The following is a 24,552-nucleotide window of genomic DNA, read 5'->3' as shown; positions in this document are numbered from 1 at the left end:
AATTCAAGATGAAGTTCGAGTTGGCTCTGACTAGTTTTTTCCTCCGGGGGTGAGCATCATGAGGCTCTTCCTTCATTTGCGTCTCATTTGGTGACATCAGACAGCAGTGTTTTCTCCCAAGCCTGCTCAAGTGGAGTCTACGGCGCCCTAACCTGCGGCAGTCCCAGTGCTTCATATTGCGAATCAGCCAGTCTGGAGGGCAGCATCATTTTCCGATGTACCGATGGTTGTGGTACACCAGGAAAGTGCAATGATAAGTATAATTTTACCTTGCTCAACTGAAAGGTCTACGCAATTGACCAAACACTGGCCTTGCAGAGGCTCCTCCATATGGTGTCAAACAAGGGGCGCTCTGCTGGCAAGATAGTCCCACGGCGGGCGATGCGCAATGCACATTTGATTGCGTGAATGTTACTGCAGTAAATGGTAGTACTTTTTATCCTGTGGTAAGAGGCTCGACCTCGCTTTGGCTCTCCCTGCTTCACATCACTTCCTAACTCTCCTTCTAGTTGTACGCTAATGCGTAGTCTAGGGATGTAGCTTCACACTAGCAAACACGACAGCTCCTCCAAGCAGTGTGAGTCTGAACCTCCCAACCGCTGCCAGTACTCCGCCGAGCAGTACCACCAGTCAAGTAGCAACAACGCATACATCCAAAAGCGGAGTTGAGGCTATGCGTGTAGGCGGCGGTACTGCTATGATTCTAGGACTTCTAGGATTATTCTTGTAAAGTGAAAGATGCTTGGCTGGATATAAGTCCGGATTGGCATACGGGGATTTGTGCCTAGAAATTCAGAAAAGGAAATCCCGTTACTGAGCACGGACATCGAAAATAAAGCAGGAAAAGGGTGGAACTACCACCGAAGCTCTTGAAGAGAACTGAAAGGGTAGAATATGACTGAAAAAGACCAATGTATGGCTGTACTGAAAGGCTCAATTTCGCTTTTACGCTCAATTCATCATCCATCGTTCGTCTCCATCCCTAATATAATGTACACATCCTCGTCCATCACCTCTACTTCAATCTTCCCTCAACAGCCTTCCAGTTAACCACATCCCAAACCGCGCTAAGGTATTCCGCCTTACGATTCTGATACTGCAGATAGGACGCATGCTCCCAAGTATCAATACCCAGCAACGGCGTGAACTTGCCTACAACGAGGTCTTAATTGGCATATGTGCGGATCAAGACCTGTCCCGTCTCGTTGTCCTTGACCAGCCAGGCCCAGCCGCTGCCTTGGATACCGGCGAGCGGAGCATTAAACTTGGTCTTAAAGGACGCAAAGTCTTTATAGCTAGACTCAATCGCTGTCTATTTTTATATGTTTGTCTTGTGCCTAGTATATTATAATCTCTAAGCCATGAGTCAATTTTAAGAAGCATTAATAGAAGTAATAAACTTATATAAAGTATTTCTTATTATTTAAAAGAAAAATTAAAGTTTTACTAATAATATAAATAATAAATATAAATTCTTAATTATAATTTTAATTAATTAATAATAAAAATATAAAGTAAAGTATAATTTTGAAAGATATTAATTAAATAAGCTCATAAATATTCTTTATAATATATTAATTAAAAGTATATTAATATAAAGCTAAGCTTATAACTACTATATATAAATTTAATAAAATAAAAAGCTAATTAAAACTAGCTAGAAGAGAGCTTAAGTAAAGTATAAAAACTCTAGAATATAAGTATATAAAGCCTGATTAAATAAAGCAATCACGCTATACCTAAATGAGAGATTGTATTGCAATAGTATTGCAATAAATTTCAGTGTATTAAATAATTAGGTTTGATTTAATTAGACCCCCCTACTCAAATCAAATCAAGTCAAAATCAAGCTAATCAAATTATACTTAATTATAATCAAAGATAATCAAAGATAATTAATTAGATTTATCACGTGATTCCGCATATAACTCTGGAGCTTCGGAAGCCGAGATAAGGCTAAAATAAGGTCTGGGCTAGCCATATTCGGTATTACTAAAGGCACTCTTTACTAAACCAGGCCTAGTACTAATTAGTAAGCGAAGCCAAAGGCGCTAGAACCTCCTTAATATCCAGTAATTCCTTGCCACTAATAAAAGAGCTATAAATAAACCCTTATAGTAATTAAAGAAAAAGAAATGAGAAAATAAGAAAATAAGAAGGGGAAAGAGAAAGAGATTTCTAAAGAAGAAAACTATCAAGATAAAGTAATGTTATAGTAGTAGTAAAGAGCTTGAATTGAGCTATTTGCCAGGCTAAGGAAGTACTGGCCGCATTCTAAGTCACGTGCAATAATACTACGTGACTTGTACCACGTAACAAAAACTAGTTTATTATTTTAGATTTAGACTAATTTTATACTCTTATATATGCTCTATAGATTTTATTTATATTTTATTAATATAGCTACTAGTTATTTAATAATCTTTAAAAATGCCTAAGAAAGTATACTTTTGTATTATCACGTGATAATTATAGTTAATTATAATTAATTATAATAAAAATCAAGCTAATCAAATCATACTTAATTATAATCAATTCTAATTAATTCTAATTAATTAGCCTTGATTATTTTTTGACACACTGGCAATAATCCTCTACTTCAAACAAGAAGCCTCCGTGGTATAGATTTTGTATTAGCCATATGCACTCCATTACTACCAACTTCGAAGTGTCTCATCATGTTGTAGTTCTGGTCGTGAACATCGCCGCAAATGGTGACATCTAGTAGATTCGATTCTTGCATCAAGCGATTGGCGCCTTCTTCACCAATGAGCATAGTCAGATCCTCAGAAAATCCATCAGTATGGGAATGCTGCTCGTGTAGTAGGAGATTTCTCGAGGGTGCCTGGACCTCCTCCGTTGTGAAAGGCTCTTTGGCTAGATACTGCCGCAAGGTTTGAGACGAGCCCTTCCATGTCGATCCGGGACCGAAGGTTGTGTTCCTGGCCGTAAGTCTTTCGCCGGAGTCAGAGCATAGTTCGTTTGTGTGAAACGCCGTCCCAGGATGGCAGTAGACGAGATTACTTCGCTGCTCTAATTCAATCATCGCAATACCGATGTGCGAGCGAAAAAGATCGTTGTTCGCGTTGAGATTTGGGAATGGCTTATTGTTTGTTTCGAGGCATCTGTCACACCCTGGATTCGGATTCAGACTACACACGATCCTACGCATCAAGCAAAGCTTACACCAATTTCTTTTGCGAAGCGCATGTGCGCTTTCGTGTTTCTCGGGTGAAAACGGAGGCCTCTTTCTCATCACCTTCTTCCGGTCTAAACTAAAGGCTCCTTTCCAAGCTGCGAAGGAGTCGAGTGTCGCCGTAGTCCAGCATTGCATCTCACCTGACTGCATGTCCAGTCTTTCGACCAAGTTTCCCGATTTCTCGACGGCAGATTGTCTAATTGATGTAGATGAAAGCCCTACTGAGCTATCAATCATGATGTCCTCTGTCAAGTTTGATATAATCTCCGGGCTTGAGAATTGTGTTGATTCCGATCCGGGACCTCCAGTGTTTTTAGGGATATCATAGACATAAGTTTTAGGAATATGCCCCACATTATGATCTGGTAGAACTGCAATCGCGGGGTGATAAACCACTCCAGTACTAGCACTCTCTGCGAAAGTATCTTGAGTCCAGACAGGCGGAGGTAGATGGTGGTCTTCTATGATGCCTTCAACATCAGTGGGAAATGGCGGGGAGGAAGAACAGCCCCGGACATAATCGTGGATAAATAAACCAGCTCTTTCCTGCTGACCGAATTCCTCCAACGCGTCGTTCCAAACTTCGGAATCTCCAAGACGAGTAGACCTTTCTTCGCTACTATTGGAAGTTCTGGTACATTTTGAATCTGAGTCTCCGGACCTTCCTCGAAACGGCACCGGAGTCATCCATTGGAAATGGCCCTGGGCCTGCCATCGCTCATGTGCTTTGGTGATCAAGTGCTCTTGTGTTGGTGGATCGAATGTGATAGTCGTTTTGTGGCCAAGGTAAATCATGTAATGGGCTAGAGTTGCACAGAGATGCTCTTGAACTGATTGATAGAGGGGTATAGACAAGGTCGGGTCGATATGCTGTTGGATTATAAGCGAGAAGGTGTTGTAAAATGGAAGATAAGCACTCACTGAAGCATTAGCCAAGTTAGGCGTATCCTGAATTGGCTCCATGTAGCCCACCGCAAGGATGGTACCTAGCAGAATAAGGAATAATGCTTGTGAGTATTCAAGACTGCCTGTGCACTTCTCGAGTTCTGCAGGTGTTAGCCTCTTTTCAAGAGATACAAGAACACATTCTCCAGCCACAGATGTGATCTGTTGAAGTTCTCCATCACTGAACTGGGAGGTTTCCACGCTCTTGTCCTGATTGTAAGCCGTAGTGCAGGCGAGAAGCATCTGCTGGAACGAGCGACTCAGGTCCAATCCAACTTGGGCTTGAATGAGTCTTTGAAAACCTGTTGAGCACAAAATACCGACTTTGGACGTAGGTGACTTCGCAGGATCTACCAGCCAGGATGAGACGTGCCGCGATAGCGAGTTCAAGCTCCATTCAAAGTCCAATGGAAAGTTCAGTTCGATTGAGGCAGATATCAGGTCTTTCGCCTTTCACACGATTGTCTCTGTCTTCGCCTGTTGAGGCAAGCCTGTCGGCCAGCGATTAGTCTCAATGCAACAAAAATACCGAGCTTGGCGCCTACTGTAGCCAAAGATACTCAAATCTTTCAACGAAGCTCTGACGCAATACGAAAACTGAAGGTGCTTGCTCTGAGTCGACAAACTTGCCGCCTTAAGGCACGTTTGACATGGATTGTCTCCTGAGCACTGCACATCTCAAATTAGAACACTTTGGCGGGAATTTGGACGATGGCTACACTACGCACCCGCAACTTCAACAACCTGCATCTAAGACACGCTTTGCCTCTCAGTAGAGCAACCTCCTTTCTTCGCTGGGGCGTGAACTTGGCACGTTTGCGAGGATGGCTATCGTTGGTCTGGGGGAAATGCTCAAGCTCGAAGCATCCAAATGCTGTATTTGAGAGCTGCATGTGGTCCTGGGAGGCAAGCATGATGACTGAAAGCAATACTACAAATTGTGACTACAATATTGGTGAAAGAAGGTGGATGTCATCTCCATTTTATCTCAGGAGGTCCCGCTCAATATTGAAATAGCAGGCTTGTTTCGTTCTTAGCTGCCTGATTTTAGGCTCTGCTGTTCGGCCAATCATGGCGTTTTAAAACAAAGTGGCGCTCAACTCACCGAGCTGGCCTAATCGGGGTAGGCTGTCAAGTCACGTGAGTCTGAAACTCAAAAAGTGTGCTGCACACAAATTGGAAGCCAGTTTGCTAGAATTCTCCATAAGGCCGTTGTTTTGAAGATACTGGTAGCAGAGAAGTGCAAGGGAGAGAAGATAGGTATCCAGGCCTGGTAGTGCTCACCTGTTGCATGGCAGGATGGCACGTGTACGGATAAGCGAGGCTTCGCCCTACTTAGCTAGTTTTCAGACAGAGAACTCAATGAATCATCCTTTACTACATATACAGCATTCAATAATAGTAGCAATACCTTATTAACCATTTATTACAGGCTTCATACTAGCTTGCAATACAATCCGGATCGACCTCCCGCCCGTCGATACCATAATTACGTTATCTAAACACGCTTTAATACCAAGCCAGTTCCTAGCGGATATTATTAAGCTTATATACCAGCTTTAGAATATTATTAATAAGAACCTCAAACTTGCAGAGTCCATTGGCCCAGAGACTCGAATAGTAATTAAGGTAATCCTATATAATTATCTAGAAAGAGAATATACTCTCGAGTTATAATCCAGTTATTCTAATAGACTCTAATTACTCCTCAAACCCGATCTCTTCCTAATAGAGTAGCTTAATAGTAAGTATACCTTTAATACAGCCCTATAATAATTTATTACTATAGTAAAACCATTTACTATTTCCCCGCCTAATACAAGTAATTTACAAAGCCAGTAACAGATTTCCGAGAGCGGTACTATAGAGGAAATCACGAGGGAAGGTGTTCCTTCTAGTTCCGGTATATATATTACTATACCGGATATAAATCCTAATAATCCGGGAAGTACCGGGAACAGAAATAATAGTAATGGCCTCATACTAGATATATGAGAAAATATAGTCTAATTAATTATATAGACTATATAAGTATTAAATATAGGACAGAATAATAATAGTATATATTCCGGAAACAGAAATGGGAATATATAGTAAGATTCTAATTAAGATTTTACGGACCTAAGATAGTAATTATAAAATATTAGTTTCTTTAACCCGAAGCTTAATAAATTATATAGGAAAAATAATTATATTATAATAGAAACGAATATATACTAGCGAAATATTTATATATTTATAGACCAAGTTAGAAATAATAGTATAGATCTATAAGTAGCTATAGTTAGATAGAACCTATTCTCTTATCTTTGCGGTAAAGCCTTAGTATAATATATAGATAAGTTAGATAAGCTTTATTAGACCGGCCTTAAGTTTTTATAAAATAGTATAGAGAATTAGTATATAGTACTAATTAAGAAATTTAAAAATATACTAAATAAAGTATTAAGAAAGATATAAAAGAAACGGTTTACTAAAAAGGATATATATTCCGGGAAAGATATATAATTATATATTACTATAGTTATAAGATATATAAAAGCTATCGAGTTCCTAGAGATAATCTAGTAGCTTTCCTAAGCCTATAATAACCTTAACCTAGAGCTTTATATCTATATTTCCTGTCTAGGACTTACTATTACCCTTAGTAGCTTTATAGAGAAAGTATTAGTAAAGTTATAATTATAGAAAAATATATTAGATTTCTAGTTACGATTCTAAGGTAATAGATAAAGCTAATAGTAGTTATTCCAATAAGAAAATAGAAAAGGTAATACTAATTTTAATATTATTATAAGAAATAAGGTCTGCTAATATCCTATAATAAGACTAAATTTTAGACTAGTATTTAGATCTTTTATTCCATATATAAATTTCAGACCTTAATATTCTTTTATTTCTTAATTCAAACCCAAGACTTAATTCGATACTAACGAGAAACCTAAGCTAAAGCCTCTACTAGTTCTAAGACTAAGATTAGCCCTAATAGCAGGTTTCATATAGGAATAGGGAAGATAAAACGGGCCCTAAGATAGTAAGCCCTATTACGGATCTAGCTTCTTTAATAATAGCTCTTTATAAAATAGTAGTAGATTCTGCTATTTCAGATACTATAACGGGGTAAACTTTATAGAAAATAATTACTATAATATACCTGAGGAATATAAAGACTAATATAATAAGGAATTAGAGAAAAACAAATACTTTATTAGTAAAGAGATATGTTTTCTTACTAAGAAAAAGTAATTCGAGACTAGTAAACCCGAGAATAAAATTTACCTGACTATTAATTATATAGTTCTCAAGAAACTTATATATTGGAAATACCAGGAATCTTTCCTGTTTTATAATAAGCTCTTTAAATATATCTATATAAATTTATATAATATTAAATCCGAATAGGTTCCCCAAGATTCCTAGTAAGAACCTAATTCCTAGTATTAGGAACCGCCTTCTTATTCGAGTTCTTGTAATATAGAACCCTCTTCCTAGAATAAAGTATAAGCTACTTTCCCGGTATTTCTAGCTTATTCCTATTCTAATATATTAATTCCCAAGGTTCCTAATATAATTAATACTTTACTAATTAGACTAACCGGTATATTTATTTCCGGATATATATACTTTATATTTAATATATAGTTTACTATAAATAGAAAGAAATATAAGATCTATACTAATATAGGATATTCCCGACCTCTTATAAATAGGAATTAGCTTATAGGATATCCGGATATTAGTATTAATACGAAATAGTTTATAATAGTAAAGGGAATCGGATCTAGGCTAAAGTTATACGGGCTAGTAATATTTATATTATATATATCCGGTAAGATTAATAGCTAGAATACTTTTAGAAAAGTAACTATTAGAGTTTGGATTACTAAAAATCTTAAGCCTTATTTGCTTTTAGGTAATAAATTCTTATATCCTTATAATACTATTATTAATTTAAAGAAGAACGAGATTATTATTAGTACTTATAAGGATCTAATAGCCCCGATTATTATCTATTATAAGGGTAAACATATTATATATAAAGTATTAACTATAAAAATAGTTATTATTTTTCCGAAATCTATAATTATTATTTCCTTAATATATATATTATTACTAAAGAAATATAGCTATATATTTAAAGCTTCCTATAATAGTACTCGTAATATTATTATAGAATATATAAACTTTATTATAGTTATGAATTTTTCTAATAAAGTAAAAAAGATTTTAATAAAAACTAGACTTGAAATAGTAATAGAATTCGAGAAAGAAGGCTATTACCTAATATAAAACCTAAAAGTAATAAAGGAAACCTAATATAAGGAAGTTTTCGATTTTTAGGACTTTTCTAATAATAGTCCTATAATTAGTATCTCAAAGCTATTAAATATTCCCGAAATTATAATAGAAAATAGTATTTATATTTATAATTTCGAGCCCGAGCTTACTAAGCAGATTTAAATATTAGTTATTAAATTCACGATATATTAGGAAAAGAAAGGCCTAATTAATATACTCGAGAAAGAAATAATATCTATTTCTCTTATAAATGGCTAGTAGAATAGGAAGATCTCTATAAAAGTCTATCCTATTAGTTTCAAGAATCGGAAAGCAATTAATAATATCTTTAATAGTCTATATATAAAGAACCTAATAAATTAGGTAAAGTTCCCGATACTATTCGGTTATATAGTATTTATAATCTAAAAGATTATAAAGGGGAAATATAAAATATATCTAGTAATTAATCTCAGACTATTAAATAAATAGGCTATTTCTAATACTTATCTAATACTGCTTTAATTAGAAGTTATTAAAGCTCTATAAAATATATAATATATCTCGTATATTAATAGTTCTACTTTCTTTTACTAATTTCTAGTTAAGCCCAAATATAGGAAATACTTTACTATTATTAGCTACTATAGCCAAAAATAGTCTAAGATTATATTAATAGGATTTAAGAATTCCCTGGTATATATTTAATAATTTATAAATAAAAAGCTATACCTATATAGAGATTTCGCTTATATATTTATTAATAATATAATTATTTTTTCTAAGACTACTAACTAATATATTTACTACTTTTAATAAATCTTTTCCCTATTTACTAAAATAGGTTTTTTCCTTTCCCTAATAAAGTTCTTTCTAACCTATCCTTCCGTTTAGCTTCTTAAATACCGAGTAAACGAATTCGGAATATCTATAACTAAAAAATATATATTAGTAATTAAGAATCTTATATTCCTATTCTTATTTAAGGAACTTAAAACTTTTATTAGAATAATAAGATTTCTCAGATAATATATTTCCTTCTATATAAAGGTAATCGAGCCTTTATAATAGTATAAGACCGAGATATTAGTAAAGAAATACAAGTAAAATTAAATTAGACCTAAGAGAAAGAAGTTCTATACCTATTTTACCTGGGAACTAACTAATTTAGAGAAAGCCTCCTTTAAGTTAGTAAGAAGTTATCTTTCCGATTCTCGATTCCTAATATATTATAATCCTGAAAAAGTTACCTATATAAAAATTAATATCTCAAATACTTACGGTTTTAAAATTATACTTTTTTACCTTAAAAAGAATTATAAGATACCTAAAAACCTAATAAAGATTTCTTCTATAATAGTTTAGCCTATTTTATTTCTTAATAAGTTTCTTAACCTTATAGAAAAGAATTATTATCTAATGAAGCTAGAAGTTACCTGCCTTATTTATATCTATTATTACCTATATATTATATTTCACTTATTAAAATATCTAATTATTATTCTTACTAATTACTTTACTACTTATAAAATATATAATTAAATTATACTTATAACTTCTAATACTAAGTAAATATATACTTATATTATATATTATAATACCTTTCCTAGTTTAGCCTAGAAATATACTATATTTCTAGAAAAACGAATATTATTCCTAATATACTTTTTAGACTTTATATCTTTAAACCAAAGGATATCTCTAAGAATAATACCCTTAATAATATCTATATAATATTGGAAATATATATAATCGAGGAATTTAGAGAATATCTAGTAACCGAATATACTAAGAATCTATATTTCTAGTAAACTCTCCGATTTCTGGAATATATAAATAGTAAGCTTCCTGAATTATATATTTGGCTAGAAATTCTATTCTTTATTAAAAATAGTCTATTATATAATATTATAATAAAGGGCCAAGATAGATTATATATTTCTAATATAGTTCTCTAAGATATATTTGAGAAAGCCTATAGTCCGGAATATTTCGGAATTCTAAAAATAGTTCAGGAATTAAAACTATTCTATATTTCCAGACTAACTAAGAAAATTAAGAACTTTATTAAATACTACCCGAGCTATCTTATAAATACTATTCTCTATACCTAATCAAATAATAAACTTTAGCCTATCTATACTATTTCCTATCTATTTTATATAATTACTATAAATTTTATTCTCGTATTACTAGAAATTAATATAGTTATATCCTGGTCTATTAATAGCTATAGTACCTTTAATTATCTTATAATAAATACCTATAAGTTTTCCTATAAGTCCTTACTTATTCCCGGATATAATATATATACTATAGAAAATTAGGCTACTATTCTAGTTAGAATACTACTACTTATATTTTAAGGTATTCTAAAAGAGTTTATTTCTAACCGGGATTTCAAATTTATATTAGTAGTTTAAAAAAAGATTTTTATATTACTTAGTACTAAGCTTCTTTATTTAACTATATGGTATCTATAGACTAATAGGTAGTCCGAAATCAAAAACTAGTATATTAAGATTACCTTTTACTATTATATATATAAATACCCGGAAATTCCCTAGTCTAATAGTATACTATTTCTTTAATATACCTTAAATAATTCCTTTTATATATTAATCGGATATAGCCCTAATAAAGTTATTATAGGAATAAAGACTAATACGAGATTAAGCCTTATTATACTAGAATAGGAACAGGAACTTCCCTTAGTTATTTGCAAGCTATATTACTTAGATACTCAAGTCTCAATTAATTTTACTATAAATACTATTAAGGAAAGCTATAATACTAAATACTAACTAATTTCCTTGGAAATCGGTAATAAAGTATACCTGAAGCTATATAAGGGCTATAGCCTATCTAAGAAACCTAATCCGAAGCTTTTCGAGTAATATATAGGATCCTTTATAATTATAAAAAAGATTAGCCGCCTTATATATAAGCTAAATCTTTTATCTTTTTAGAAGATTTATTATATAATCTCTATTATATATCTCTAGCTAACTTCTAAAAGAAAGAATCTATTTAGAAAATCTAAGCCAAATATCTAAGAACTAGTAAAAGAAATTATAAGAGATACTAATAAGTAGAAGTCCTATAAGCTAGAATGTCTTATAAATAAATATATTATAAGATATAGTAATAAGATATCTATTAAATATCTTATATAATATAAGAGCTATTTATTAGTATATAATAAATAGTTTCTAGTCAAGCTTTTAGGAAATATAAAAGAGCTAGTTAATAATTACGAGAATTTTCTCTTAGCCCTTCTAGCTCTAAAATATTAGAGACGGTTTTTCAAAACCACAGATACTTACTAGTATTATTTTTTATACTTACTTAATAATTTTAGTATTACCTTATTATTTATCTTTATAATATTTACTTAGCTTATTTATAGAATAATCTCTTTATTATATTTCTTATATTTCTAATAATTTCTATTCTTAATTATCTTATAATATTACTAGGGATATTACTAGTTCTTCCTTCGAGATTTCTTTTCTAGAAGTCTTTATATAATTTAGTATTTACTAGTTACTAAATACCTTCCCCGGTATATATATAAAAATACTAGCTATTTATAATTAAGAAAGAAATTAGTAATAATTTTAATATAAGTAATATTAAAAACTATAACGAGCCTAATTAGAATATACTTAATATATATTATAATTTTACTTTATATCTATTTCCCGCCTATAATAATAATAAGCTTCTAATTACTTAAATATCCCCGTTATAATAATACTAAATAAATCCCGGACTCTTTTTCGAAAATAATAAAGATCCCGAAACTAGTTCCTAATAACTTCTAGCAAATCCCGAAGGTAATATAATAAAGTACTAATAATCTAAATAGGAATACTAATAATCCGAATATATTTCCCAAGTTCCTATATAAGAATACTAATAATTCGAATAGGGTTCCCAAGTTCCTATATAGGAATACTAGGAATTTCAAGATATTTCCCAGGTTCCCGTATAAGATTACTAGTACTTCTAATAAGCTTCCCAAGTTCTATAATAAGAATTCTAACCTTTCTAATAAGTTTCCTAATAATCCGAGTTCTTTCCTATAATTTCCGGCTCTATTTTTAGATAGTCCAGAATCCTATACCCGACTTCTAATATATCTATATAACTTTATTAAACTAAAAGGCCGGCTTCCTAGTTAGCTAGAATAAGCCTACTATAAAAATTATAAAGAACTAATAAGGAATCCCAGAAAGAACCCCTTTATTTCTAGTTAGATCCTAAATAATAAGCGGTTTTATAGTAATACTAGTATTATAAGGTTTATAACCTAGTTAGGAAAAAGAAATTACCAAGATAAGATAAGATTAATAAATATATTAGAGAAAGTAATAATAGTTACCTTATATAGGCTATATATATATTTATTAAAAATCTAATATAAGAGTTAGGAACTTTGAAGAAAAACCTTTAGTTAGACCTAAAGAAATTATAAAAGACTAGCTTAAAGGTATTAATAATATAACCTGTAATTCTAATAACTTTTCTTCTAGAAAAAGCTCTAATTTCTAATCTAATAACTAAGATATATTCCAAAGCCGGTCTAATATTAGTTCTAAAAATAAATACGGATTCCGAGATTCCAAAAATAAGCTTGGATTCCGAATCCGTTCTAATATTAGTTCCAAAGATATTTATAAATTCGGAAATATTAGTACCCCAAATAACTATAATAGACACCGAGCTATTCTATAGTATATAAAGATTAGTTAGACTCACAAATAAACTATATTTCTAGTTATAATAAAGTAAATTAATATTTTATAATATAATATATTCTATATAGTTTGCCTATTACCTTATATAAGATATTATTAAAAAGGATTTCGAGAATAATCTCGAGGAACTATAGCTACTTTTTCTGAAATATAAATATAATAATTACTCTTACTTTATTATTTCTATCTCGGAATCTAATCTTATATATATAAAGTAGTATATATTAGGATTTAAAGAGTACTTAGTAGAATTTACTAGTATATATAAGAAAAGTTTAGTATTTAGTATATTTCTTTGCCTTCTCAAATAGTATTACTAGGAGCTTTATATTATGGTACTAAATAATAACAAGCTTTATATTTAGAAATTACCTAAAGACCTACCTAAAGTTCTATAGGATCCCGAAGCTTTAAATAATCCCGAAGTTCTATAGGATCCTATAGTAGTAGATTTCCAAGCCAGCGGTTAATAAATCCCAGTTATTAAGTATAACAAATCCTTATTATTATATATCCAAAAGAATATTAAAAAAAAAGAATAAGAAAACTAATTATACCTAAAGGAAATAGTTAAGGCGAACTATATTAGGAAGATTAAGGGTAATATACTAGTCCTAATAGGAAATATATCCTATCTCGACTTTATTTCTAATAGGGAAATTCCCTAGTTACTAAAGGAATAGTAAACTCCCAAGGAGATTATTATAATTTCTAATAACTAGGAAATACGTAATACTAGTCTAATTCTCTTAGTTATATAATAAATATTATAACTTCTAGCTATTTATACAAGCCCTGAAATAAGATTAATAATAACTATAGCCCAAGCTAGTAATAATAGTTCTTAGTTCCCGAATACTAATATATTCCCGACTTCCGGTTATATTACTATATACGGTTTTTTAGTAAATAGTTTAATATAAGAAGACATATATTACTAATCTTCTCCTACTATAAGTTAGTAATTCTAAGTTTAGTACCTATTTCCTATATTAAGTAATTATTCCTAATATATAATTATATATCCTATACTAGTTCCTAATTTTGGTCCCGCCTTATTTCTATACCCAAATATAGCAGATCTCTACTATTATTAGTAATAATATAATCCCAGGCTATAATAATATCTTTCTTATTTCTTATAAAAATACTATTAAGGTCTATAGTTCGGCTAAAACCAAAGATTACTAGGAAGTAGTTAATTGGAATACTAGAAAGTATTAAATAGCTACTACTTTTATAAAGTATAATAATATATACTTAGTACTTTTTATTTGCTTTTCTATTAGAAGTATTATAGATTATATATAAATATATTAACTTTATAATAAGAATATTATAATTAGTATATTAGGGCAAATATATTATATAATAAGATAATATATATATAAATAAGCAAGGCTTTACTCTATTTAGCTAGTTTTTAAATAGAGAACTTAATGAATTATTCTTTACTATATATATAATATTTAATATTACTAGACCTCTTTATATATTATAATAGGATACTAATATTAAATTCAAGTATAATAAAATAGGCTAAATTTAGGATAAATATAGTATAAGGATTAAATACTAATATACTAGATCTTATATTATAATAGGGTTTTTTTTATCTCTTATCCCGTAACTCCCGTTATATATTATATTCTTCATATATACTAGTACTAGTTTAGGGACTATATAAGACGTCTATCTATTTATATAATGAGACTTACTAATATATTACTTTTTAGAGCTCGTTATTTTTACTATTTATATTATTTATTATTTATAATAAAAGTATTAAAAGTATTACTTCTATTATTTAGCTTACTATTCTCTTTTCTCCCGCCTATATATCTAATACCTATATATAGTATATTAAATAATTTAATTAATTATAATTATTAGCTAGTAATTAAATTAAATTAAATCAGAATTATAGTAATTAAATTATAATTAATTATTTGCTTAATTTAATTAAATATAATTAATTACTAGGTTACGTATTATTACACGTAACTATAAAGATAATATAAGTATTATAGTATAAAAGTAAAGCGTATTTTATTCTAATTTAGATATTACCTTACTATTATAGGTTTAATAGCTAGTATCTTGCCTTTACTTGTTTTATTTATTTTTATAAATAAGTACTATAGTCAGGGTTTTAACTTCTCTAGTTACATGAGTATATTTATATAATATATAGAGTAAATAATTCATATATATATTACCTTACTTTCTTTCTCTTTTTTTTAGAAATTAATTAATCTTTATTTTCTTTATATTTTAGTTATATATTATCTAAAGAAAAAGAAGAGAATTTATTACTTATATAATTTTTATATAGGTTTCATATAATAATTAGAAATATTTAATTATATTTAATTATAATCTTTCTAATAATTAAATTTTTTTAAAAAGTTAATAATTAAATTATAATTAATTATTTACTTGATTTAATTAAATATAATTAATTACCTTAATTATTTTTTTAATATACTACTTATATATAGTCCGAAATTCATATAATAATTAAATCCCTATTATAATACTAGTTATATCTGTTTTCAAATATAAGTAATAGTAGGAAATACTAATATAGTACTAGTACTAACTATATAATAGCTAGATATGTGGAAGAAATACTAATATAGAAATTAGGCTAATTAATTAGCTAGTTATTATAATAAGAATACTTTCTTATAGTACTTATATAGAGTAATAGCTAATTATTATAGTAAGACCGCTTACTAGAAATACTAATACTAAGCCTGGGCGGGCAAATAGCTAGTTATTACGGGGTAAGCGCTTGCTAGAAATACTAGTACAAGTTTGAGCTAATTAAGCGGCGAAGTAGTATCCTGAAAGCATTAGCTAGAAAACTAATACGGAAGCTCGGGCTATAGTTAGTCTAATCCAAAAGTAATAAAACGGTCGCTTTTTTATGCCCATAATAACTTTTTAACCATAACCCTAATTAATTAATACTAAGTAATGCGATTATAGAGTAGAACTAGGCGAAAAATATCTATTAATTAGATTTTTAATATAATTTGTGGTTTATTAATAATCGAGGTTCAAAGTATATGAACCCTTTTTACTTTTTTGATTTTTCCTTATACAAAACGCTAATATATTTGCTTGCTAAGGTTACGTGATGTGAGGCACGTAATAGCAGGGTGATGCACAAGTAGTCAAGGTAAGTAAGCTGCGGAGTGACGCTTGCAAGTGTAACTGATTCCAAGAATTGATTCCAACAAGAGACTAATCGATGCCCCTTCCAAAGCTAGGAGCGTCTCCCTATATATTCCCTAGTGCTTAGCCAGGCATGCGAAGCCCTTTACTTAATTAGGAAATCCCATGCGATCCATACGATTCCGATCGCAAGCTGTACCCAAAATAGGAAACTAGATCCACGACATCTGACACCTGTCCATGCGCCATCACGTGTGCCCATTACACGTGATTCCGGACTTTAGGGAGAGATCGCGGTATCTTACTAGCCTTATTATTAATATAATAATAATAATTAAGCCTTATAAGCTTAAGTAAATCTTCCTAAATACTAAATATAGCTTTTTCTAGTATTATATATATTATATATATAGTAGGGCCCTAATTATATAGGTTTTAAGCTAACTTTTGACCGAACTAAATTTATAAATCTTACTTATTACTTAGCTACCTTTTTTTTCTTACTTTTATATATTATTCTATTTATCTATTACCTTTTTAGATATTGTTTTATAGCATTTTTGCTTCTATATATACTAAGTAGTTTGTTTAATACTTAATTCCTTTTAATATATATTTATCTAGTAAAATATACGGTTATAAAATCTTTATATAGTCTTAATTAAATAAGATTTAAGTACCTCTATTATCTTAATCTTAGTATCTGGAAAGCTAGCCTTCTTTACTTAATAATATCGAGTTTTGCTATATCCCTAGTATATTTTAATTAGGTTGATTTTATAGTAGAACTTTAGTAAAAACATAGCCTTATATTTCCGATCTATAATAAGCTCTTTAACTTGGGACTTCTTTTTAAAGAAGTCTTAGTAGTTTAATAATATATAAGCTAAATAGTATATTTGTTTAATAGCAGGAGGGTATTTAAGAGATATAGTATATTTAGTATCCTTTAGATACTTAAATCTTAAGCCAGGTATATTATAACCTTATTTAATAAGAATCTGTTCTATATCCTTAGGCTCTTTTTCTCTATTTGGATTAAGTTACTAAAGGACTTAAATAGTGCCCTATAATCCCGGAATTATATACTTTGGTAGAAAGTATATATCCCTTTTATAGGCCTTAATATTACCCTTTTTAACCCCTTTTAGTACCTTGTTTATACCAAAGGTATTTAGTATGTTTTTGCTATATAAAGTATATATAAAGAACTAATCGAATATTAGAATAGCTATATAGTTTGAGTGCTTCTATTTAAATATATTAAATATTCTAGTAATTTGTACTAGTAGCTATTTTATATCCTACTAGGGGTCCCTATTTAAGCCTGGATATATAATTTTATAGGTATCCAAATCAGGATTATCCGGAATAAAAATATTTTTATTATTTAGGACCCTAATATATTCTTTAGGGCCTATGAATTCAGAATTACGAATTAGCCTTTTTTTGCTCTTTCCGGGTATTTTTTACTAACTATTTACTAGCCAGAGGCTCTTTTTATAGTTATATCTATAGAAATAACTCTTATTTTAAAGGTATATTATATATACCTGAACTCTAATTAGGAATAAAGGTTAAATTATATGCCATATACTAGCTTTATCCTTCTTATATTAAACTATATATAATAAAAGCTCCTTTATTAATAGTAAAAATATCTTTTAATAATACTGAATTATATTAGATTATTTATATCTATTTATATAAAGCCCTTTCTTAGTCTTATAGTAATAAAAGCCGAGCCTAGGAAGCTATAAGTAAGCTATATTACGAGTAATAGGCTTTTTTATTATTAATAATAATTAGGGTAAAATCTCCTAATTAATAGTATTTAGGAAATTATTTAGTAATATTATTCCAAGCTCTTAATTAATTAACCAAGTATAGTAAGCTAAAAAAATATCTTTATTATCTAGATAAGAGGTACTAGCTCTTTTATTACCCCTAGTTTCCTATAAAATACCATGCTACTATTAATAGTAATTAAATAGCTCCCTAATTTACCGAGCTAATATCTTTCTATTATTAAAGTAATAATTACTAGAAGCTACTAGAAGTAATATATTAACCCTTCCAAGTTAATATTGCCCTAGCTTTAGAAGCTATTGGGTATATTACCGGAATAAGTATAAATTAGTAATTATATATAGAGTATATAGCTCTTTGATTTGAGCTAGCTTAATATCTATATTATTAAGGACTTCTTGGTAAGTTATTTATATGTCTAGAGTTTTGTTATCTCCGTAAGCATTTCTAATAAGGGCATCCAAAAGTAGCTTATTAGTTCTATTATCTTTATTTTTAAGCCTTTGCTCTTCCCTTAATTATATATTTCTAGGAATATTAATTAGCCTCCTAATAATATCGAATTATAGCTTCTTTTATTTAAGAGGTAGTATAATTATAGGGGTCTTAAGCCTACTAGATTACTTTATAACCTGAGTATCTTTTGCCCTCTAATTATATATATGTCTTTATTAAGTTCTTAATAGCTTTACTAATTCCTTTATTATTTTGGAGAAATAGGAGCCTCTGGAAGCTAGAAATAATATTAGTATACTTATATTATAATATAAAAATAAGAAAATAAAATAAGAAACTTACTAGTCTGTTCTATAAGTCTTTATTCTCGCTATGCGAATATAGGCTTCTCCAAAATAATCGTCTTATTACTACTAATAAAAAGCTTTTACTAAACCCAAAAAAGTATCGAATCTTTAAGTTCTACTTTATTACTTGGTTTAATATCTGAATTATTAGAATTATTCTCTATATTAGAGGGTTTCCCATACCGTTCGTTAATAGTTACTTAGATTATAGCTTCTTTAGCTAGGGTAAGAACTATAACTGAATCAAGAGTTGAATTAGCTCGCTTGCGTTTCTGAAGCCTTATAGAGGTAGCCATTAGAAGTATATAAAAGGAGCACTTGATTGGGTTTGTGGCTATTGAGGTATTAATATAATTATAGAAGAGCGGTTAACTTAGGGGGGCAGTTACGTAATAACCAAAGTAAAAAAACGACTATATAAAACGCTAATATATTTGCTCGCTTAATCACGTATATTATAACTTCCTTAATAATAAAGATATTATAATTTTGAGAATATAGAATTAATTCCTATAGTATATAGTATAGTTTTAATTAATATGATTTATATCAATTAGTATTGTGGTGGTTTTTTTTTTTTTTTGTCGCTTTTGGATCGGACCGACTGTAGTCGCGGCTCCTCGAGGGCCGGCTACACCAATGATTGCGACGTGAACGCTTAAGAACCTTGAGAAGGCTGCTAGGGTCATTACTATGGCCCAGACGGTTCGGCCGCGCTAAATAATATTATCATAAGTGCTTACGAGCAACTTTAATCTAAAGTCAAGGCAGAGGAGCTAGCCGTATAGAATTGCTGTAGCCTAATGGCTACGAGAAACACCCTTTGTAACGGCGCTGGCTGGGGTCACATGGGGTTGGCTGTCATATGACTAGTTTCACTTGTCAGGGGCCGGCGTTTTAGTCCTTTTAGCTAGTACTTCTTCTCTTTTACCCTCTCTCTCTCTCTTCTTCTCCCAACCCAATCCAGACAATATCAGTCACCCACCACAGACAGATGACCCTTTCTCTATCCCTGAGAAACGATACCTCTTCTCGGCTCATAAACACAGACAAGATAGTACCATTTAAAGCAGAGGCTATTGCCCCAGGCTCGGCAGGCATCTATCCAGCAACTGACGTAGCCGCTACTCCAATGGCATCTGCACCTATCCCTAACATCCCCAACGGTGGCGACTTCGGCGATTTCATCGATTCCGATGATGAGTGCGAGGTAGAGACGGATGCTGAACCTCGCATACGGTACTGGGAAGGCTTGTACTGCCCTCTTTACGTCGGAGAGGTGCTCGACGGCAGGTACCGTATCGAGCACAAACTCGGCTGGGGAGGCTTCTCTACTGTATGGCTGGCCCACGACACCCAACAGAACAAGGCCGTGACCTTAAGGTAGCGATATCCGGTCAGCAAGGAGAACACAAGCGCGCCATGCAAGACAAGATTATACGGACCGTACGAGATACATCTAACCTCGTTACGTATCCAGCTTTTTTCCGCTATCCCGGCCAGAGAGGCGATTACCATACAGTATTCGTGTTTCCGCTACGAGGCCCGAATCTCGACACGGCCTGCTTCAACCTACCGCCTAAGTTTCGGGTCCCCGCAGCAATGCCGCTGCTTTTGTCTCTGAAGAGTCTACACGACGCTGGAATTGTCCACCGAGGTAAATCCATATTGAACCCGTCCCTTGGTACATAGGGACTAAGTAGTCGTATAGACCTAAATAGCGGAGCAGCTCTATGGGGTATTGATTTCATTGACGAGTGGACAACCGCGTAAAAATACCGGCGCCTCAGCCGACCACGAAAGGTGCTTTTAGCAGAGGATGAGGGGAGGCCTGGGGAGCTCGTAGAACCAATCAGTTTTCCGCGGGAAATGCTTAGACATCCCGTATGCCTATGCGACTTTGGCCTTGCGATCAAGTCCGGGACTGTGGTAGAAAACACCGCTCAGCTTCCGCCCTTGTTATGTGCTCCAGAGAGGCTGCATGGTATAAACCCGAGTTTTGCGAGCGATATGTGGAGCTTTACATGTATCTTTGCAAAGATCTACCTAGGCGTCGAAATCATTTGGGGTGAGGGCTCTACCCCGGTTTCCAGTATAGTCAATATAGTGGGACCCCTTCCAGCGCATTGGAAAGGCCATTTTGGTAATGGCACCGCGGCTAAGGACTGGTGGTACGATCAAAGTGGCTCGATGCCTCTGTCTAAGATCTTGGGAGGATATGAAACGCTCGAAGGGAAAGTTGACCGCCTTCGACCTGATATTTGCCGAGATGGGCGAGAGCATGCTCTGTCTATTATGAAAAGGGGGTTTTCTTGCTCACCAGAGCGCCGAATTACTGCTACTCAGTTGCTCGAGGATCCTTCATTTAAAGCTCTCATGTCTTATTATATACCTTAGATTCTAGAATCGAGACATCTATTTCAACCGGCGGGTGGCGGTGCAGCAGCAAGAGAAATCATTGTATAAGATCGTATGTAAAATCAATGGAACCAGTGAGGAACGATACGAATAACCGTATAAAATGAATGCGGATGGTATTTGTTAGTAACATAAATCAGAGATACAAAACAGTGAGGATCAGGCAGTAATAATATGAGGGTTTTATGTAGGTCTTCAACCAACAAGTCGCACTAGTCACCACCTTTAAAAATCTACCTGAGTATGACAAGAAGTCGCCGCCATATCGAAAATGTCGTTCAGCCGGGCTGCTTTTACGAGGGACGACGTTGAGGTAATCTGGATTCTGAAGACGACCTCGAAATTAATACAAATGGCCACAGTAACCGCTTTCGGATAGAGACGGATTTAATGTAAGGAAATAGCTAGACCCCACAAGAATAGCTGTACTGGCAGGTTTAATTTCTCGGCAGGGCGAGCAAGGCGGCCCCCTCCTCCATTGACTCGAATACTCACGCAAACCAGACCATTCATGTCAACTCAAGGAAATATCTAACATTGACTGAAGCCAGTATATGACATTCATTTGGGGAAATATTTTACATTGATTCAAGATAATAAGTATATGTAATTAGATTCATAAACTTACAGACTCAATGCTCAAATACAACCTGGATATCGCTCCAACTCTTCAAACACTTGCCCATGATTTACTTGAAGGCGGCCTCTCTCTGCGCATACTACGGCCTGTATGGCGTTTCAGATACCTGCATATGCAACGGTACCTCTCCAATACCCATACACCGCCTTCACACCTGATGCAACCGGCGCTCTCAACTTAACAAACTCCACATATCAGCAGGCGAATGACCGAAATATTGCTCAGCCCAACTACAGCATAGCCCCTGTGAAGGTTAGCGCTGGGTTGTTGGGCCTTGTTGAGGCTGTTATGGGGTTGTTGCGGAGAGGGAGTATAGAGAGAAGACTGGATGTAATGGGAGGGATATCGCATGAGAGAGAGGACATCTTGAACTGAGGGCATATGTTGTGGTAATTTGGTTTTGAGGGGCAATTTGTCAAATGTTGCTTTTCTCGAGTTGTGGAAGGAACTTTATGGGCGATGTCGAATGGGATAGTGCCACTTGTTTGGAGTACGATTTGGCATGAGAGAAGATAAGAAGGTGACTCTCGGTCGGTCTTGGGAAACCATGGAAGCCAGTGCTAGAATATCGAGTAGAATGAGGGACCTGGCAAGAGTTTGGAAACAAAGTTAGATCCTCGAGCAATGGAAGTAATCGTCTGTTATCTCGGCACCAAATTGGGAGTTCAACGGATGTCAACTTTATTCGTATCAGCGGAGTTCCTGCCTCTTCGTGCATCAGTGTCTTTTTATCCCATTAGAGAGCGCTCATAGCTCTCTCTAAAGAATATATATTGACCTTTCTAATATCAAGCGTTTCCAGCATTTATAATCGCGCATGCTTCTCTTTACTGGCTCGGGAGATACCGCGTCCTACTACCTCACGTACAAGGTTCAAGAGCGAGGTGTTTGGAGGACCTCTCGTAGTCTTGATGTACTGTAGATCCTTCTAATCCATCCGATATTGAGCGGGTGAGTACTCTTAAAAACGCCCCACATCGGAAGACGTTCCAGTCATAGACGGAAATCGGTTGTGTAGGAAGGAATTTATATGCTAACGAGAGCTAGTGCGGCGACTGACCGCTCATTTTAATTGGCCACAGTTTTGGCGGACTTATCATCGAGCAGGTACGTTTCTTGTTTTTTTCATCCGTCCACATCGAAAAATCGTCATATCTGAACTTGTTGCAGGCGTTAGTCCTTGCCACGGAACCTGTGATTGACGCAAGAGTTGCACTGCAAAATAAGAGCATTGCTCAAAGCCTTACTAAAGTATCTGCCTGTGGCGGGATCAAGGCAATGGTTAAAAAGGCTCAAAGTTCCGAGAATCCCATGTATTGAGAATACTAAGCTAAAGAGGAGAAGGAGAGAGAGAGAGAGAGAGAGAGAGAGAGAGAATGGAGAGAGAATACTAGAGAGAGAGAGAGAGAGAAGGAGAGAGAGAGAGAGAGAGAGAGAGAGGTTAAATGGAGAGAGATACTAGCTAAAACCACTGAAATGCCAGCTAGCAAGGTGAAACTAGTCAAGTGACAGCCATCCCCTTATAACCCTAGCCAGTGCTGTCACACTTCCTTTGAATACTAATAATTTTATATATAATACAAATTTAATTCTATTATATATATACTATAGTACTTTCTTTAAACTACTTTAAAATTGTACTTATATAATTAAGAATTTAATCATCTTTTAACTTTGCCTTTTTCTTTTTAAGAAAACTAGTTTTACAATTTTATTATAAAGCTAAGCCTTATATTTTCGTTACATTTTAATTTCTTTTATATTTAAATAAGATACGTGTTTCTAATTTCTGTCTTATATATTACTTAAGTTTCTATCCTTAATTATATAATTTATTTAATATAAAGTAAAGAGTTAAACTAGAGTTATATATTAAAGGCATGTTATAGTATGCCGCTGGAGCTAAAAGCAAGCTACGCCACACGTAAAGGAAGCTCCTAGTATTAGTAGAGACAAGATTTAGACCTCTCTATTCAAGCGTACTCTCTAGTTCGCTGCAAGACGAGCGAGCTTCAGCCAGAGAAAAGAAGTAAAATTGACTTCGCAAAAAAAGAAACTTACAACAAAACACTAGTAAATGGAGCAAATACTGGGCATAATGGGTTACAGGTAACTTCGTGCATTATGGAAGGATTGAAGATTTAACTTTAGGACTCATCCTAGCTCTGCTTAATACAGACGGGAGGAGACGGTTTTAGTAGTATGCCCTCTGAAACTTTCGTTGAATTGAACAAGACTTGAGTTTCAATGACTCAACTTGGGTCAGGCGATAGAGCACATAGAAGGAGTACGTCAATAGGGAAGACCGTGGTTATGGAGGGAATGGTATGCTGCTGAATGATTTTGGGCAGAGCATGACTGTCGGAAGGAAAGCGAACAAAGGAGAGCGTTGCAGAGAGTGGAAATGGACAACAACCTGCGCTCAAATAATATGCCTGCAACTTGGAATAAATTTGAACATGAGAAAATGATTCAGACACCCCTGTGGCCAAGTCTTGGCTGCGAATTTTTAAA

General features: G+C 32.9%; 4 protein-coding genes across 4 annotated transcripts; 2 read left to right on the top strand and 2 right to left on the bottom strand.

Moving 5' to 3' along the window:
• Positions 1–8: 8 nt before the first annotated feature.
• On the top strand, positions 9–730 carry K444DRAFT_629266 (uncharacterized protein; the record flags this gene model as incomplete). Its single annotated transcript, XM_024883034.1, has 4 exons — positions 9–49; positions 108–232; positions 319–446; positions 533–730. 4 exons carry the CDS (start codon positions 9–11, stop codon positions 728–730), a joined length of 492 nt encoding a protein of 163 aa, XP_024737699.1.
• A 1,706-nt stretch (positions 731–2,436) lies between these two features.
• Positions 2,437–4,706, bottom strand: K444DRAFT_389903 (uncharacterized protein). Its single transcript, XM_024872423.1, has 3 exons — positions 4,686–4,706; positions 4,121–4,635; positions 2,437–4,069 (listed from the first exon to the last, which is right to left on the bottom strand). Exons 2-3 carry the CDS (start codon positions 4,385–4,387, stop codon positions 2,600–2,602), a joined length of 1,737 nt encoding a protein of 578 aa, XP_024737698.1. The 5' UTR covers positions 4,388–4,635; positions 4,686–4,706; the 3' UTR covers positions 2,437–2,599.
• Positions 4,493–5,120, bottom strand: K444DRAFT_389896 (uncharacterized protein). Its single transcript, XM_024872422.1, has 3 exons — positions 4,873–5,120; positions 4,690–4,813; positions 4,493–4,635 (listed from the first exon to the last, which is right to left on the bottom strand). Exons 1-3 carry the CDS (start codon positions 5,056–5,058, stop codon positions 4,598–4,600), a joined length of 348 nt encoding a protein of 115 aa, XP_024737697.1. The 5' UTR covers positions 5,059–5,120; the 3' UTR covers positions 4,493–4,597.
• Positions 5,121–20,112: 14,992 nt separating this feature from the next.
• On the top strand, positions 20,113–21,377 carry K444DRAFT_652591 (kinase domain-containing protein; the record flags this gene model as incomplete). Its single annotated transcript, XM_024885809.1, has 4 exons — positions 20,113–20,352; positions 20,382–20,637; positions 20,692–20,737; positions 20,771–21,377. The coding sequence occupies 4 exons, from the start codon at positions 20,113–20,115 to the stop codon at positions 21,375–21,377; spliced, it is 1,149 nt and encodes a 382-aa protein (XP_024737696.1).
• Between the last annotated feature and the right edge of the window lie 3,175 nt (positions 21,378–24,552).

Source organism: Hyaloscypha bicolor (assembly GCF_002865645.1).
Source record: "Hyaloscypha bicolor E unplaced genomic scaffold K444scaffold_58, whole genome shotgun sequence".
Taxonomy (NCBI): Eukaryota; Fungi; Ascomycota; class Leotiomycetes; order Helotiales; family Hyaloscyphaceae; genus Hyaloscypha; species Hyaloscypha bicolor.
The sequence above is the reverse complement of the archived record's forward strand: the minus strand, read 5'-3'. Positions and strand labels throughout refer to the sequence as shown.